This window comes from Buteo buteo, chromosome 8 (genome assembly GCF_964188355.1).
Source record: "Buteo buteo chromosome 8, bButBut1.hap1.1, whole genome shotgun sequence".
Lineage (NCBI taxonomy): Eukaryota > Metazoa > Chordata > Aves > Accipitriformes > Accipitridae > Buteo > Buteo buteo.
In genome coordinates this window covers 5,015,891-5,033,733 of record NC_134178.1, presented here as the reverse complement: position 1 = coordinate 5,033,733, position 17,843 = coordinate 5,015,891, and the positions used below count along the sequence as shown (strand labels likewise).

At 37.9% G+C, this 17,843-nt stretch overlaps 1 protein-coding gene across 1 annotated transcript in view; it reads right to left on the bottom strand.

Annotated features, from left to right (window-relative positions):
• The window catches only part of IL1RAPL1 (interleukin 1 receptor accessory protein like 1), a 640,886-nt gene that overhangs the window by 153,709 nt on the left and 469,334 nt on the right, over positions 1-17,843 (bottom strand). The window contains exon 5 of the mRNA XM_075034677.1: positions 10,420-10,494. Within this exon, the coding sequence (XP_074890778.1) occupies positions 10,420-10,494 (75 nt within the window). The remainder of the gene's footprint in view (positions 1-10,419; positions 10,495-17,843) is intronic.

Genomic DNA, 17,843 nt, shown 5'->3' with positions numbered 1-17,843 from the left:
TGCAATACAGCATATATCTATTTAAAGGATACTTTAAGCAGTTGAAGTGACTGGTACAGTAGAAGGTGACATTTACTACAGAGTTCAAGGTAGATAACCAAGTCAGGCCTTGCAAATAACTAGATCCTGAGGTATAAAAAATTTAAATTCTGGTTTTACTGAACTGGATGCCTTCTCTCTCTTTTAATTCCCTAGCTCCATGGTTCTCAAGAGTTACCTCTGAGTTCAGTGAAGCAAGTGCTTAACACCAGTTTCTTTGTATTTGGACTTTTTCTGTATATACATTCAGATCGGCATGAAACCTAAGTGCTGAATAAATCTCTTGTTTCAGGTGATATTTTACTTTCTTGTGTGGAAACAAGAAAAAGTCACTAAACAGTCCGTTGTCAGAACTTTACCTTAGGCAAAAGGATAAGAAATTGAAAGAGGGCAGATTGTGGAAAATACTGCTGTTTTATCTTTTGCTTATTGCTGTCTAGAGCATTCTGAGAAGGATTTAGGGTAGAAATTATGATTGGCATGTGAACGTTGAAGCCATTGCTGGTAATTTGTTGTCAGATATGAAATTTGGACCAATAACCATCTGTATCCCATTATCCTCAAGCCTAACCCAAAGCAAAGAAGTTGACTGACCTACAGTTCTTGATCATGCATTCATCACTACTGAAGTGTTATATGAAGGTTTCCAATACATGCCATAAATAAACTATTGTTAGAATTTTTTTTTTTTAATCAGTTATGCTATGTAGCATCAAACTGAATTTCCACGAGTCTTTTTTTTTTATTTGCAAGTTCCTCAGATATTAAATACGATATAAAATTAAATAGCTAGTGAATTGGACATTTATAACAAATGTGTGTTGATTATATCTAGGGATAATGTATCCTGTGTATTCATCCATAACATGCTATGTAAGCAGACAAGAATAGCGCTTCAGTATGCACAATCTGAAGTTTCAGTGTTACACATCTGTTAACAAATATAAAAAAGATCCTGTTCAACTGATTGTTTCAAAATATTCATACTACTATGATGTTCTAAACTGTAAGAGTTTATCACGAGCATTTAAGCCCTTCAGCCCCTTAGTGTTCCTACAAATAACTTGCCATTTTCTATTGACATAAACTGTCAGATCCCCGGTAATTATTGCTATTAAGAATGCATGTGGATTTAGATGGATTTTTCAGAATGAAACCTGTGTACAGCACTAAATCATAATACAATCTATAAATCCACAGTACATCTCAGACAAAAACAACGTTCAATGCAGCTTCTTGTAAAATTACTCCTCATTTGGACTGCATATGTTGACTTCACCAATAATGCTGAAAAGAATTTATTCTAGAATGGGAAAGCAGACTAATTCCTGGGAGAAAAAAACTGTACTAGTGTTTGTCATTCTACGGATAGCCTGAAGACATCTTTACTGAGATCAGCTTTACACGTGAAGACCATTGCTGCTCACAAGAGATCTGTATCTCTAGAGCAGAATATTCTGGAGGAGTTCATTAAGTTAAAATAGTTATCAATTATAAGTACTTAGAACACAGTATTAAATTTTGATCTTGACTTTTGCTACTTAATATTTTATATGCTTTTGCATAGTACCATTAAGCGATCATTTTTTTTGTATGCAAGGAAACACTTGTGTGTCTTTCAACATTAGATACAATGAAGAGCCTACCTATAATTTAGAAACACAAAGTACAGCTTGAAGCCAAAAATCTGGCTAAAATGATCACAGAACAATGTGATTCCTGATGTTTCAAATTTACACAATTACAGTCTTTTTAGGACTATAATTTCACAGGGTGGAAATCATGTACAGTATGTGCCTATTTCCAAATTGCATTTCTTGGTATATGGTATTCTGTATCTATTATGATCTTGGTTACAGTAAGTTACATCCTGCTGACTCCCACAGAGGATTCTTACTGAAGTTTTGCTGTATCTGATTATATTTTATACTGCTAATAAAAGACATATGATTTTTGATTATTTAAAAAAGTCTTAAATAGGAAAACAAATTTTTGGATGATTATCCAACTGATATGGGAAATCTTTTGAGTTTCCAGTCTTCTCTGATATTATAAAAATCAACTGGATGTTTAGCTTTTTAATAAGAAATGTGAAAAATTGCACAAACAATCTGAAATAGAAAATTCTCATGTATCTAATCTGTACCTAAAGAATGAAATGTACATAGTTGCAGAGAGACTGAACAGACACTTTTTATCGCATTAAATCCTATTTAGATGCTTAACATAGTGCCTCAGATAAGTATGGTTTATAGTATCCTCTAGAGCAGACATTTCTTAATGGATTATAATCTAACATGAATAAAGAAGTTTTATTATTCCATCATTAAATCAGATAAATGTCTCCCAGACAAAGCATTAATAAAGTGAGATAAAATTTGAACAAATGCATTGTCAAATTTTGTCTATACATATATATGTTATATATATATGGAGAGATTAGGCATACATGTATATATATTTATTCTCAGATACACACACAGATGGAGAAAGAGAGAAAAATAAACATTTAAAATACGTAGATATGCTATTTCTAATATCTGAACTCTGACCTTTTAGTGTTTGTTTAAATTAGGAAAAAGAGTGGAAGGAAAATCAGTCGATGTGTTGTCACTGAGCTGTAACTGCCAACTTAATGCAGTTGAATGTTTCTGACTCGCTTATTGTCTCTTTTTGAGTAAACTCTGTTTGGCCCTTCATGGACAGCCTCAGCTACAGAATAGTTCAATTAATGCAATCTGAAGGTTGAAAGTCTAAAGAAGGGACTATGGGGTACTTAGGAAACATTTTTCTTTTTTCTAGTAATCAGATTTTAGTGATTAAAAACTCCCTTATTACCATGCGGTTTTCTTCTTTGCTAGATTCCCCCCCCCCCCCCCCCCCAGCCCGAGTCAAGACCTTTGGAAGACCTCAGTCCATTATTTACTCTGGGAAAATAGTTCTGTGCTAGTCTTCTCTTTTTGGAATTGGAAAGCTGAGCTGAAAATACCAAGACAAAATTTGAAAATTATTTTCTCTCTTTCCAGTAGAATGTGTAAAACAACACGTATGAGATTTTGGTCAGCTTGTATCTGGTTAGATTAAAAAAACTACATGCATGGTAAAATAGGTATTCTGAGTTTCCTCATAGCATTGCTTTGGAGAAAGAAAGAAACCAGCTTTTTGATCTTTCCTTCCCTTCCAACTCTGCCTCACTGAATGATAGTGCTTGAGCACTTCTATAAAAAGCAGAAGATAATACTTATATTTACTAGATTTACTTAAATTGACTAAAACCCCCACTGCTGTTATTGCTGTTTCTGATACTGCATGGTCCCCCCGGTTTTCCATGAGTCTCTCCCATATGGTCCTCACTGAGCCTACAACAACAGGGCTTGAACTGGTTGAGGTATCTAGCTATTATCATTGACAAAAAAGACAATAAAATTAATAGCAATATAGAAACTGTCACCCGGGTCAGAGTTAGGTAAATATTGTCCGTACATGATTTTCCTAAATGGTTGGTTTACATATTGATGTCTATCTCTGTAGGGAAAAATGATCAAAGACACTTTTTTTTTCCCCCAGATGGTGAGAGAATACATATTCTTCATCCATTTACACCCCATTTCAAACATTTGAGTTTTCATGAACCAGTCTGCAGTTAAATCATTAACCATGCAAGTGAGTCTTTAAGCAAAGCTTTATCCACTGAAAGTCCTACAATTTGACTAGGTGAGTATATGAAACTGAACTTTAGCCCACAAATTATGATGTGATATTTAAACAAAGTATTTTAGAACAGTGAAGTTAGGAATTTCTCAATGAAAACTTTCTTTTAAAATATTGGTTTGTTGAAAACTAACTTTTTACAATAAATAGTTCAAACAGAAAAAAAAAAAAGGACTTTATTTTTTTTACCTTTTTAAAACCCCTAGTTGTGTGAAAGGAAAACCCCAGCTCTCAGATAAATTAAAAAATAGATTATATGTGTGAAGAAAATTTTGAATTTACAGTTTTGTTTATTCCCATGTGAAACTGTTGCCCATATTATGTTAATCTAATCATAGAATATATCAAAGAACCAAAGTGTCCAATTGAATCACATGATTGAAAAAAAGCTCAGTTTGGTTTAAAGAATGTTGGTGTAATCAAACAGATAAACTTAAAAATCCCTCCATCATAATGAAAAAAATGCTGTTCCTATTACAGAGTGAATATAGCATTTAGATGAAATGTGTAGAGGTAAAAATTTATAATTGTAGTTATTCTTTCATTTTAATTTTCATCCTGAATGGAGGCACAGATTGCTAGTTAGTTCATATCACTTGAGTTAATTTATTTATACAGCTACTGATTAAGCTAGTTAAGGAGGGCTTTTATCATTAACAAGGTCAATTTGTGTGGAAGATTTTAATGACAACACAGTGCTATAAACGAAGTAGCATTCTACTCTCCCTGATGATTTACCTCTGGAACTTCTTTGTATTCTTACTTAAGAAGTAATATATTAAAAGCAGGTTTAGTGACATTTTTTCTTGAATATGCATGGGGAAGGGGGAGAAAGAAGCAAGCCCCAATTAACTAGGTGATAACAGTCAATTTGATTTTCTTGAAATAATGCCCTAAAACAAATAGGAAAAACATTCACTGTATATTTGCTCACAAGATTTTTTAGTGTTGGATGAAATTCAGGAAAATGCATTTCATTCAGATGACAGAGAAAGTGTTTAGGTGCCTGTCCAAACTTATGGTTTAGGTCCATTCATATAGTGCTGGAAACCCTTTATTCCTTTTTTCTTTTCTCTAATGTCAAGCCTAGCTAAAAATAATTGAACAATTGCTTTATTTTTCTAGGTGAATGTTGGCATTTCAAGTTACAGCCTTGTGCAGAACCAGGAAACGCATTGAAAAATGGAGAGGACACAGGCTAACTAGCTTGTGAGGAGGTTAAAGTAATTATTGTGTGTTTTGCATTTTTTTAATTCAGATCCATTACTGCCTGTTGTGGAGGCACACCTATCTTCTTTAGTAACATGAAGATGGACTAACTGGATACTAAAATCACATTTTCTCAAGTTAGACTAAAAGTATTCTTCCTGTTTCCTTGAGGAGGACAGATATTTGACAGTGCTGATGGGAAAAACAATGTTACCTGAAAGACAGGCGAAACTGAAAAGACTCAGAATTTACCAATAGAGAAAACAGAACATAATTTATATATAAATATATATATAATGGATATGATATATTTATATCATAAATATATAACATCTACATGAATCTAGAGTTAAAAATAGAGTTATCTGACGTTTTAGGATTTTTCATGTGTAAGAAACAACATTAATTCCTTTCTGAACAGGTCTGAACAGAAAGGGTTGTATTTTTATTATTATTACAAGGGGTTGTTTTATGTTAGCAGGGATTTGTTCATTTGATTTTGTTAGCGCGTTGACGGTAAGAGGAAGAATATTGTGGGATGCGGTTCCTTGGGTCATTATGTTGTTCTTCATTAACCGTGCCTTGCCTCCCATTCATTGCCTGCTTTTCTCCCCTCCCGGGTATATGCTGCTGCCAGCCCACAGAGTGGCTCAGTGGAAAAACACTCATCTCCTTATAGTTCCAAGCTTCCTGCAAGGCTGCATACCTCTGTAGGCTGTATTTGACATAATATTTTATCTGGAGTCATTGTTTCCAGAGAAGCATTTTCTATTGAGGTCACCACAGCTACCTAAGAGCCTTTTTAACAGGAGAAAAGCTTAAAAAGAAACCAGTATTTTTACCCTTGCAACAGGATTAAGTTATCGATTACAAAATTGGAAGTGAAGTTACAAACAAAAAACATTAAATGCAGAACAGGGTAAGTCGGGAACTAATCTTTCTTTCCTCATCTAGGATTTCTCTGCTTCGTGCTTTGGCTGTCTCATGCTGTCTTTTAAGAAAAGCCTTTGAGAAATGAATTTCTCCTTCAATTTCTATCCTGTGCTGCTATCCTGTGCTTTTCTGGTTCCTATTCAGTGTAATAAAAAGAGATTTGAGATGAGGTCTCCAGATTCCAGTGACTCTCTCAGGTGGCTCGTGGAGGCGATCGGCTGCAGGGCAGGCGGGGAGCGGGGGATCGTGGCGTACGGGGGGGATTCCTGAGCCGGGGAAACCCCAGAAACCTGCCAGAAGCGGCAGGTCCATGAGGGAGAGCAGCTGACGAAGCGTGGGCAGGGCCACGCGTAATGGCGGCCGCCCCCTGCTCCCACCAAGGGCGGCCCACGGGAGGGCGGCGAACGGAGCGGGCAAACAGGCCGTGGCACGTCGAGGCAGAGCGCGGCGCGTCAGGCCAAGGCACGGCGCGGCAGTTGGCGTGGGAGAGTCCCTCGTCGAAGGTTGGCCAAGTCCACCCAACCCAGCAACCCTGGGTCCACACAAGGACCACACAACCCAGCACACGGCTCTGTGTCCGAGTGGAGACCAGCGAGGAGTGGAGTTCCTCGGGGGTCGGTATTGAGACTGGCGCTCTTTGACAACTTTGTCAGCAACACGGACAGTGGGATCGAGTGCACCCTCAGCAAGTTTGCCGACGACACCAAGCTGTGCGGTGCGGTCGACGCGCCGGAGGGAAGGGATGCCATCCGGAGGGACCTGGACAGGCCTGAGAGGTGGGACTGTGCCAACCTCATGAAGTTCAACAAGGCCAAGTGTAAGGTCCTGCACGTGGGTCATGGCAATCCCAAGCACAAAGACAGGCTGGGCGATGAGTCGATTGAGAGCAGCCCTGCAGAGAAAGGACTTGGGGGTATTGGTGGATGAAAAAATCTGAATATGAGCCAGAAAAGTGCAGTAGTAGCCCAGAAATCCAGCTGTACCCTGGGCTGCATCAAAAGAAGCGTGACCAGCAGGTCGAGGGAGGTGATTCTCCCCCTCTACTCTGCCCTGGTGAGACCCCACCTGCAGTACTGCCTTCAGCTCTGGGGCCCCCAACGTAAGAAGGACATGGACTTGTTGGAGCAAGTCCAGAGGAGGGCCATGAAGATGATCAGGGGGCTGGAGCACCTCTCCTATGAAGACAGGCTGAGAGAGTTGGGGTTGTTTAGCCTACAGAAGAGAAGGCTCTAGGGAAACCTTATAGTAGCCTTCCAGTACCTAAAGGAGGCCTACAAGAAAGCCAGAGAGGGACTTTTTATAAGGGCATGTAGTGATAGGACAAGGGGTAATGGCTTTAAATTGAGAGAGGGTGGATTTAGATTAGATATTAGGCAGATGTTCTTTACTGTGGGGGTGGTGAGGCACTGGAGCAGGTTGCCCAGAGAGGCTGTGGATGCCCCATCCCTGAAGTGTTCAAGGCCAGGTTGGATGGGGCTTTGAGCAACCTGGTCTAGTGGAAGGTGTCCCTGCCCATGGCAGGGGGATTGGAACTACATGATCTTTAAGGTCCCTTCCAACCCAAACCATTCTATGATTGCAGTGCAGCCATGCTTAACACTCTCCCAAACATCAGGTGAATAGCAGGACACCTTTCCTACAAACAGCTGCAGATAGCTTGAGCGTGATGGAAGCCTGTAGGCTCATAGGACTGAGGTATGCAGATTCTACAGCTCTCGTTTCTTTCCTTTTGTCTTAGCAAGTCAAACTGCCGTTGTTTGGTTATGCCATAAGACTCTACCAGTCACCCCTTAGAGAAGCTCCTTCCTTAACGTGCAATCACCTTTTGGTCTGATGCTGTTCTACAGAACCCATGTAACACAATAATACAACAGGCCTGTGGTCCCGTGACACTAATTTTAATTGCTGTTGTATAGAAGAGACCAATATATATCAGCAATAAATGTCAGATATCTCTGTCACTCAGCAGTGCTAGAGCCAAATAAATGAGATATGCCTGGAGTCTTCCCACCTTGATCTAGACACTGCATGGAGGTGCCCTGTTTAAGAACTGAACTCCAGCAGCTCCTTCAGCAGCAAACACACTGGGGTTACTGAGGGCTTCCTCAAAAGTGTGCCCAGCACCACTCCCCAGAAGCCTGCCAGCAGGGGAAGATTTTGAGGTGAACCATCACTCCTGACGTTTCAGCACACCATGTGCACCTGCAGACGCACACACATCCCTGTAAATCGCATATGTGCCCCCCAAGCCATGTCCTGCCTGACACCTGCAACCTGCTTCATTTCCAACTCAAGGTGGAGGACTGCAAGGTGAGAAGTACAGAAACGTGGGGGGAGAGCGGGGATTGCCCCAGCTCCCCACCTCACCAACTGGTGACCTGCTAACGAAATCCCAGACTACCTTAAGCTCCTAGTTCCTTGCTCTCCCTTTTCTGTGCCACCCATACCACTTCTTCCCCTTCCACCAACAGGTTTATTTTCCAAATAAGGGACAAAACCACCACCCCAAACACATTCTGGAGGACTAACATGTTTTCTGGCAGTGTCTAGACCAGTCTGCAACATGTGGTCACCCCAAGCCTCAGGTGGGTGGCTTAGGTGGCTCTCTAAGGTTTGAGCAAGTGAATTATTCCAACGCTAAAATATTTTGTATTTTTTTGAAGGGTATGAACTCGCCCCCTGAAAAGAACGCTAGCTTTCCTCAGTGAAAGTGAAACATAGACCTTTCAAACATTGTCCAGCAGGACCAAGACATTAAAACTAAGAGTGGAACAATATAATTTTCATGTCAGGGAACTATCATTTTTTTGCACTTGCTCCAGTTCTCACAGGCTTTTTCACAGGCTTTTGAACAACAAATTAATATATTCTTGTAACTTCTTGATATAAAGCTAAGTATTGTAGCTTCACATTCGTTTGCGGTCAGACTTTCCCATCTGTGTCTGAAAGTGACATTTTCAAATTAACTCCTTCATATTCATAGGTATTTAGTTTTCTGAAAAGTGTCTTTTCCAAGCCCAGCACTTCTCAAATTATTTAATCTGTTTCTCAGAACTATGAGAAATCAAAGATATGATTAATTCTAAAAATCATAGATAAAAAGCCTCTAGCTAGCCATTAATAATTACAGTCTTATTGAAATAGTCTCACCTATGCAGTATATTTAGCAAGACAACATCAAAGCCCCAAAAGGTTCTGCCTTTTTTTTTTCCCATCAAAAATATCTCAGTAAGTAACACTAGTTGGGAAAAAATGTGTGGAGTCACTTTGCTTTCTCTTCCTTAGGCTTGTGTTCAAATGAAAAGGTAAAATCATCTAGGATTGTCATATAGGAAAAGTTTTCTGAGTTGGTATATCAGAAACAACACATTCCGAACAACAGAAAGTAGCTCTAGAAGGAAATATGTTACATCTCCCCCTTTCTATACAATTGTTTCTGAAAACATATATATCAGCATGTAAGAATATTACCTGAATAGCATGAATCATTTTAAGTAATATTTTATGAATATCAAAACAAAGATTAATTATTCTCTGGCCACTATTAGCCATAAGCTGGCAAGCACCATAAAATGTTCTGCCAATGACTGTCAGAATTAATTTGCAAGCCTTCTGCTTTTTCTGGTGGTGTGCTGCAGAATGTACTGAGTTTTGCTTGCTTTATTTCTTTTTTTTTTTTTTCTATGAGATTTAGACAACCACCAGATTTGTTTCCATTTTTTCCCTGTAGCTAACATGCTAGAAGATCTATCAATAGGTTACTGTTCTGACACAAAAGCATAATTCCAGTGTAACCTACTGAGGACTGTTTGTTTCTTACAAGTTGCCCTCTGTGTCAATCCACAAAGGAGATGGATTGTAATATCCTGCAAACCGTAGTAACTCATGCACTTAGCTTTGGAGCCTTAATTACCTGCACGGCGGTAGGAGACCACAGCGACAAAACATACCCACTATCCACTAGGCTAGAAAAAGTGAAACAAAATGGTTTCTTCATGCATCAGTTTCTCTCCATTATTCTTTACATATATATTCATACATTCAGAATAATCAGATGCTATTATGTTAATTTCTCGCTGTTTGCTGTATGTTTTTTAGACCAGCACAACATTTATAATTACAGAACATCTTTGCAATTTCGTAAGTAATCGCCAAAGCAGTCTTGCAAGCAGAATTTAAACCACAAAATCCTACTGAATCCCACAGTAAGTATATATAAATATAGAGAAAAGAGGAAGTTTAGCAAGAAAAGCTCACATACACTTATAACTACAGACTTTCAGCAAAGGTGAAAACCAGTATCATTAATATTCAAGAGCTTAGTATTCAGTGTTAATTACTACCAATTTTTTCTGCGAACAACAGTCTTCTAGATGGTGTATGATACATCTCAGCATGGAAACAAAGTATGTTTAATGCCTTTTAAATGAAGTTATTAATGCCAACATACCATCACATGACCATCATACATTGACACATCTAATACCTTCATACGATTTGAAAAGAAATTATGTGTTTGCTACTTACCTAACTGGGTCTCCTGAATTGTTAGCTTACTCTCCAAGGGGTGTAAAAGCTTTGGTGGTTTATCTGTTAGTGGTGCTAGAAAAGAAAGAAATTCACATATATAGTTTTCTGATTATTATTGGGTAGAATAAGACTTGATTTTATGCCTATTGTTTCAGGAATGCTTCGTTTTTTTCATTTGTTTAAATAAAGTTCACACCTTCAGTTGCTGTAAATGTTTTTTTTTTAGAGAGTAAATATAGCAGTAAATTTAGAATCTTTCACATGCCAAGGTATTGAAGGCACTTGTGTTAAGTCATCTCTTTAAACCCTCACAAAAAACATGCACTGACATGTTAAAATTTTGTATTTTCATAAATATTATCCAGCATTTCATACTTTGTTATAATATTCAATTACCTTTCTATTAAATATAGTCATTAACAGAGAAATAATATAAACTAAGTTACTGTAAAACAATTTTGAAGAGTTGATGAAAATTTTATTTAAAAAGATATTACCATCAGTGAAAATTTTGAAAGTGGAGTACTAGAAAAAGGCTCAGTTCTCAAAATCCAAGGGATGGGTACAGTGAAATAATGTCAAGATTCCTAATAGGATGACTTCCCTCCTCCCTTTTGATCTACCCTGAAATAATATTAGTAGACTTATGCAAATTGTGGAATAGGAAGAGTTTGGTAGTGGTCAAAAACCTTCTGAAGGTTGCTGAAGTGTGTTCAATCCATGCAGCTAAATAGTGCTGCTATTCTACTAGATTCATCATCTGTATACTTAATTCATAGCAGTGACATTGATTATTACTACTTTTGCTGTTGTTAGCAAGTGTACTCTTTACTGATCTGACAGATGACTGCATGTTATATGAAAAAAAGAACATTCATTTATTTTTTTCTTTAAAATTGATAGTAAATGTTCATGGGAAAGCTCCAACTTTTGTAGTCACTTGGAACATTTTGATATTTTGCTTTTCAACTTTCAGTCTTTAACAGAGATTATGGGCTGTCAGAGATTTAAAGTGCATTTGACATTTTGATATAAGTCTATAATATTTGTTCCCTCCAACTTGTCAAAATCACTGTTCCCTTTCTTACTGACACACACACATCCACATGTGTATGGGTTTAATCTGCTAAACACACTCATCTCCTGTCAGTTGAATTGCAGGAGAGCTTTAGTTGCATTCTCTTTACTATGTTTCCCCTGCTCTTTGATTAAATTATCAATGCCCTTTAAAATCTACAATATTAATTTGAACTGTGCAGCAACTATAGAATGGATTCATTATCAACTCATACATTTCTGCTTTACAGATGTCTTCCTTTATCTGACCAGAGCGTAAACCCACCCAGTTGGTGTCTGGGATGTTGACCCATCAGATCTAGGACTGAATCAGAATATCTCTTCAAGGATGGGAAAAGAACTGGATTTGGTCCACATACCCTCTTTCAGTTCATTCTTCCAACAACAGCTTCTACTCTCTACAGGAAATCATTCTGCACTACAGACTTTGGAGAGAGCCACAGCTGTGACAGACTTTTTGGCAACATCTCTGCGTTGTTACTTTTCTTTACACCGATTTGAATGCTTTTTAGCTCTCTTTGTCTCTCTTTTTTTTTCCTCTTTTTTTTTTTTCTTTTTTTTTTCCTTGGGGGCTAAAGTGGGTGGAAGGGAAAAGGATTTGAAATATATTTTCCCTTAAACTGCAAAATTAGTCATTCCCATTTCTTAACTTCTCTGTAAAGGCTCATAATTTATCAGCACATTGACATTTTTTAAACATCATCCACTATGAATTTAAATTTAGTTTTGCACTTCTGTCATTCTCAACAAAATTACCATTCATCAGATAATGTCTTCTGAGTCACTGTTGTTCTAAATCTGTTTTGAAACTCTTTGAGCAAACAAAGTTCTCTCATTGTAAGTAAAGATATAGTAACTGGTAGAGTTAATCTGAATGCAACAAATAAGTAGATTAGAAAACAGTATTTTTCTCAGTTTAAGCAAAGATTGACATTACTTTTGTGGTCCCATACTTCAGGTCTCTAAGAGGCTTCCTACTTTTAAATGAATAGGCACAGGATGTTAATGTATGCAGATAAATCATCCTTCAACAACAGTATGAAGTTATTATAAAATTTGTGCCCAATTTAATTTTCCCACATCTTGTGAGGTTCAATAGATAATTTAACAGAGAAAAGGTTACTGAAAATAACAAATTAGACACATAACTGATGTATCAGAATCACAGGAACATGTAGACTAGAAAAACCCTCTGGAGGCCAAGTGGTCCAACCTCCTGTTCAAAGCAGATCCAATAGGACAGGTTGCCAGGACCTCACCCAGTCATGTTTTGAACATCTCTGTGGATGGAGATTTTACCACCTCAGGTGTTCCAGCCCCCAACCACCTTGTGGCATGCACTAGACTCAATCCAGTACATCCATGTCTTTTTGTACGCCGGGGAGCCCAAAATTTGTCACAGCATTCCAGACGCGCCGTCACCAATACTAAAGAGATGCGAAGGATCACCCTCCTGGACTTGCTAGCTAAATTCTTGCCAACTTGCCTTTGCCAACTCATGCTCAACTTATTGTCCACCTGGGCTACCAGGATCTTTCCTGCAAAGCTTTTTCCTTTTCAGTCAGTCCCTGGTTCTGCACTGCTGCGTGGGCTTATTCCACTCCTTGAGCAAGACGTTGCATTTGCCTTTGTTGGACTCCATGACTTTCTCCAACTCAGCAAGGTCTCCCTAAACAGGAGCCCTGGCCTCCACTTTGTCACCCATTCCACCCATTTTGCTGAGAGTGCGCTCTGTCCCATCATCCAGGAGTACATAAAAACCCTAATCAACACTAAAACAAAGATACACCAGGGGTGAACTGTGTTGTATAGTTATTTTAAAGTGATAGTTACCAATATTTGTGGCCAGGAAGAATTCATGCTTAATAAGACAGTGCACCTCTAAGCTCTCTAAATCGAGGCAAATATCAGTATTTCAGTGTTGCATTTCCTATTGATGCCTACCAACCTGACGCTGTTGTGGGTATGTCTATACTACAACCAATCACATCTCCCAGGGCCAATTCCTTCACCCATCTGGAAAAGCGAAAGCATCCCTGGGTGTTCTGCATTCCAGAGTTTTAGGCTATAGGGAAATACTGTGACTGGGAGTAATATAGGCAAGGAAAATAATTTGAATAACTTCATATACTTAAAATATCAGATTTTCAAAGGTGATTTGAAATGTGCCCTCGGTCAATCACCACCTTTAGTGTCTGTTATTTTATCTATTTTTTAGCCTACAAATGTATGAATGTTTTCCTGGCAATTAATCCAGGTGGACCGAGGCAGAGGTGGACATTTCTCCAGCTGCCTCTCTCCCTTTCAAGTTTACACTCTCCCCAGATAGCAACTTTAATGGACAGCAGAGTTTCTGCAATCCTCATTTAGTTTAGAAACTCTGACGTAGACCTATGCATCTGCTATAAGCTGTTTCATATCTTTCAAACCAGGGGGTGCAACTGGGTCAACCCACCATGCAACAGGCTATTCAAAATTAATACAATTTTCAGATGGATATATTGAGGCACAGTTATCTACTAAATTGAACAGCAAAACCAGAATTTAATCCTTTCTTCCTAAACGTTTACTAAATAGCAAGAATCAAACAAAAATTACAAAAGTCACAACTACAGCTGGTCTTTTAAACAGGTTAAATACTTTTTTTTTAAGTGAATAGATGGAGGAAGGCAATAATTTTCATGTCCTACAAAAATATCCATGATTTCAAAGCACTTCCTGTTCTGTACTGTATGCAAAGAACCAGAACTCTTTTGACTGTGTTTAAAAAAAAATAAAGAGATGGTCCTCTTCCCACCAGGTAGTAGTTATCAACATGGTTGTCACACAGGAGGAACAGAGTGTTCAGATTCCTATTCTTGCATGAGAGAGTTCTCAAGTCTCTTGGCAAGAATCTTAGTTCTTGGATATTATTATCTACCGATGCACGGGTGCACTTCTCCCTCCCTCTCTCCCCCTTCCACCCCCCCCCCTTTTTCTCTTCCTTTCTTTCTTTCTCTATCACTGCCTTTTTTTTTCTTTTTTTTTTTCTTTCCCACTTAAGAGTCGAGAACCTTATCCCAGACAAAGTTAACCAAAACTGGTATATTCCTCTCAAAAAAATGGGGTTTGACAGGTCAGATTCTTTCAACGAAAAGCTGTTGGATCATAAATCAAGTTTACAGCCCACCTTGTATTTGATTTCTGAACCATCACTGATGAATGGTTTGAAAACAAATATGTGTCAAACTTGTTTTTCATTTGAAAGAAACTAAAGTTTAAAAAAAAAAAAAAATCCCAAGTGAAGTAACCGATTCTGAAGCTGTATTAAAAATATCTGACTTCAGAGATACCATTCAGCTGCAGACATATTGATCCTACTCAAAGAGGAAGTGCCTAAATTCACATTCCATGTCTATCAGATTGGCTGTACATTTAAAACATATTGAACAATTTGTCTTGCGGTAATGAAACTGAGAGCCACCACAATCAGTCACCCAACTGGAAACTAGCCAGAAGATAATATTTTTACATCAGCCACCTACTTCCATACTCCTCCTCCTAATCTGCTGCTTTAGCTTTAGATGTTTATGGTCACATGATACATTTGCTCGCTGCAAAATTCTGTTATTTGAAGAGACCAGCCACCTGTTAGAATTTAACACAGCTAATGAAGAAAAGCTTAATCCAAACGGTACATCAAAATCTGGACATCAAAGAAGGAACTGCCTCAAAACCCACAAGCTTTATAATAGAAAAATAATAATACCAAAGATCTATGGTTATGCCTGTCTTACAAAGTGCTCTCAGATTCGTCCTTGCAGATAGTAATGATTACAAATAATTTTCAGTTTTAGAGGCACACAGGGCTGTGTGGAGTTGTCTGCACCTCAGAAAGCCAGTTTATTGGCTGGACACTTCCCACAAGGACAAAAATTCACAGGAATGGCTGCCTTACCTGGCCAGTCCGAGTTATCTATCTTGTTCAGCTTTTTTATTGAACTAAAACTTACTTTCCAAGGATGAAAACCCTTCTGATCTTTCTGAGATTGTAGATCATACAATGAGATTAAACCTCTTATGTTTATGAACTTAGACCACTTTTAGAAAAAATGACTGATGTCCCTGGAAGATATTGCAACTGTAGCACAGGGTTGAATGGGGGAAAGAATTCATTAGTATGCTAAGCAAAATGTTCCTATACTTTGAAATCAAAGGAAACCAGAGAGATGGAGTTCCTGTCTTGAGGTCCACACCATTTCTTTAATTCATTCTGCAGTTCAGAAAGATTCCTCATCTCTTAGTTTGCCCCTAGAAACTAAGAGAATTCCTCATTACAATTTATTTTCCTGATGATTTTCTGAGCCTGGGTTTCTTTTTGTCCTTTCTTCATTCTGCTATTTTTGGCACAGGCAAATGACCTCGGGGACAAGGCACCTCTGTCAGAGGAGGGATATTAGGTCTGATTGACTATAAAGCTGAACCTTCAGGCACTTAGATTGCTAAGTGTCCACTTCATGAGAGGGGTCTTGAAATAAAGCACCGCCATTGGAAAGCCATCATTTATGAAAAGCTGCCATAGATGGCGGTATTTAGGAATCACAGGTAATTACAAGAATAGGAGGAAAAACTATAGTATTTCAGCTGATAACTGCAGTACCTTGGAAAACACTGATGTATGCTTTTGGGTTTGCTTTATTTTTTTTTTTTTCAATAGTAATGTCTGTAAAAGAAATAATGCAGTAGCAGTAGTCTACAGTAGGGCTGCAATAAAATTAATTATGTGCAGCCTGAACCTGCAGTCTTGAAACACTAATATACACAGTCACTGTCCAGATGAATATTAATATTGAGAACTCTGAGGTTTCTCAGAGCAATCGTGAGCAGAGCAAAACTTAAGTAATGCAATGCAAGGATGTTGGTTTTTTTTCTTTATTTCTCCTAAGTATAGCCCTATGTATTCAGATATATCACTAGAGAAATCATTGCCTTTTAAAAAATAAATACATGGCAAGGTCTTCCATAAAAAGAGAATCCTTTATACCTGCTTGAGACTTCTAACAACCTTAAATCTCATTTCTCAGTTACAATCAGGTTAGTTTCCATTCGCAAGGGCATCATTTAAAATCACGTATGCTATGAATTGCACAGCAGCCCTGTAAGAATATTCTGCCTCACTGTGTGAACAAGCCTGGTTATACCCTGAATCAAGCAGTTCAAACTGAGGGCAGATATGTATAAGGATAGTAAAGATACATGTGTGAAGCCATAGGCATATGACCATAAATGAGCTGCCTAATGTGACTTAGTTATCACTATGACTGATTGAAGATCAGCTTTTATCTTCTGAAATGTTCCCATGAATCTTGCATTGAGAGACAAAAAGTCTGCCTCTTCTTTCAGTTTATGTCTTTCTCATTGTCTTATCCTTACCACATATTAAAAAAAAAACCCAACCCTATCGCTTTGAGCATACAAATGAAAATGGTCTTTATTTCTCATAACTAAACCTTTCTTCTGAAGTTTTTCGCAAACTGAAGTTACAGTCCTCAATTTTTTTATGTAAGGAAATTTTCCTAAAAGAACTATGCAATGCATTAAACAGAATATTAGCACTTCCTGTGAGAAAGTGCAGAAGCAGATAAAATGGTAATTAATAAAGAGGCCATTATTATGCAAAAGTTTCAATGATGCATATTGAGAAAAGAAGAGGCATTGCTAAAATGAAATCGTAGAAGATGGAAACAATATTTCCAAGAAGTCTTTTAAAATGTTTTGAGCTTGTCAGTCCCCTGTGATTAACAACAGGTTGAATACTGGAGGAGAAGAGCAAATGCAGCCAGATGTTGGCGTTTTCATTATCTGCTCATCTCTAATTGAATCTGATGTGACACTTGTGCTACCCCTATGATTTCAGAGAAGATCTATGTATTGCTCTTTTTTTTCTGTTAGTTTTCTTGAACACACAGTGACATTTCGCAGTGGTCTCCAAGGAAAAAGTACAAATAATCAAAATGCTGTCATCACAAATGTTAATGCAGTCTTGAAATACAAAAGAACTAAAGATTATAGGTAGTTAAAACTACTGAGTGAAATATCAGCCTAACATCTTGACAGTATTGGTCTCTTTGTGTGGCAGATTTAGAATTTATATTTCGATCTTACAAAGAGGAAAGGAAGGAATAAAGCAAGGCTTTGATCCTAAAAGACTTTCTATTATAGGGACAGGATTCCCCCTCCCCCACAAAAAAAGAAGAGACCCAAAATACAAAAAGGCATATAAAAATATTAAAGGATCTAAAGTATCCAAATTATATTTTTCTCTCTCTTGCATGAAGTTCCTCTGCATTACACCATGGTTTCTG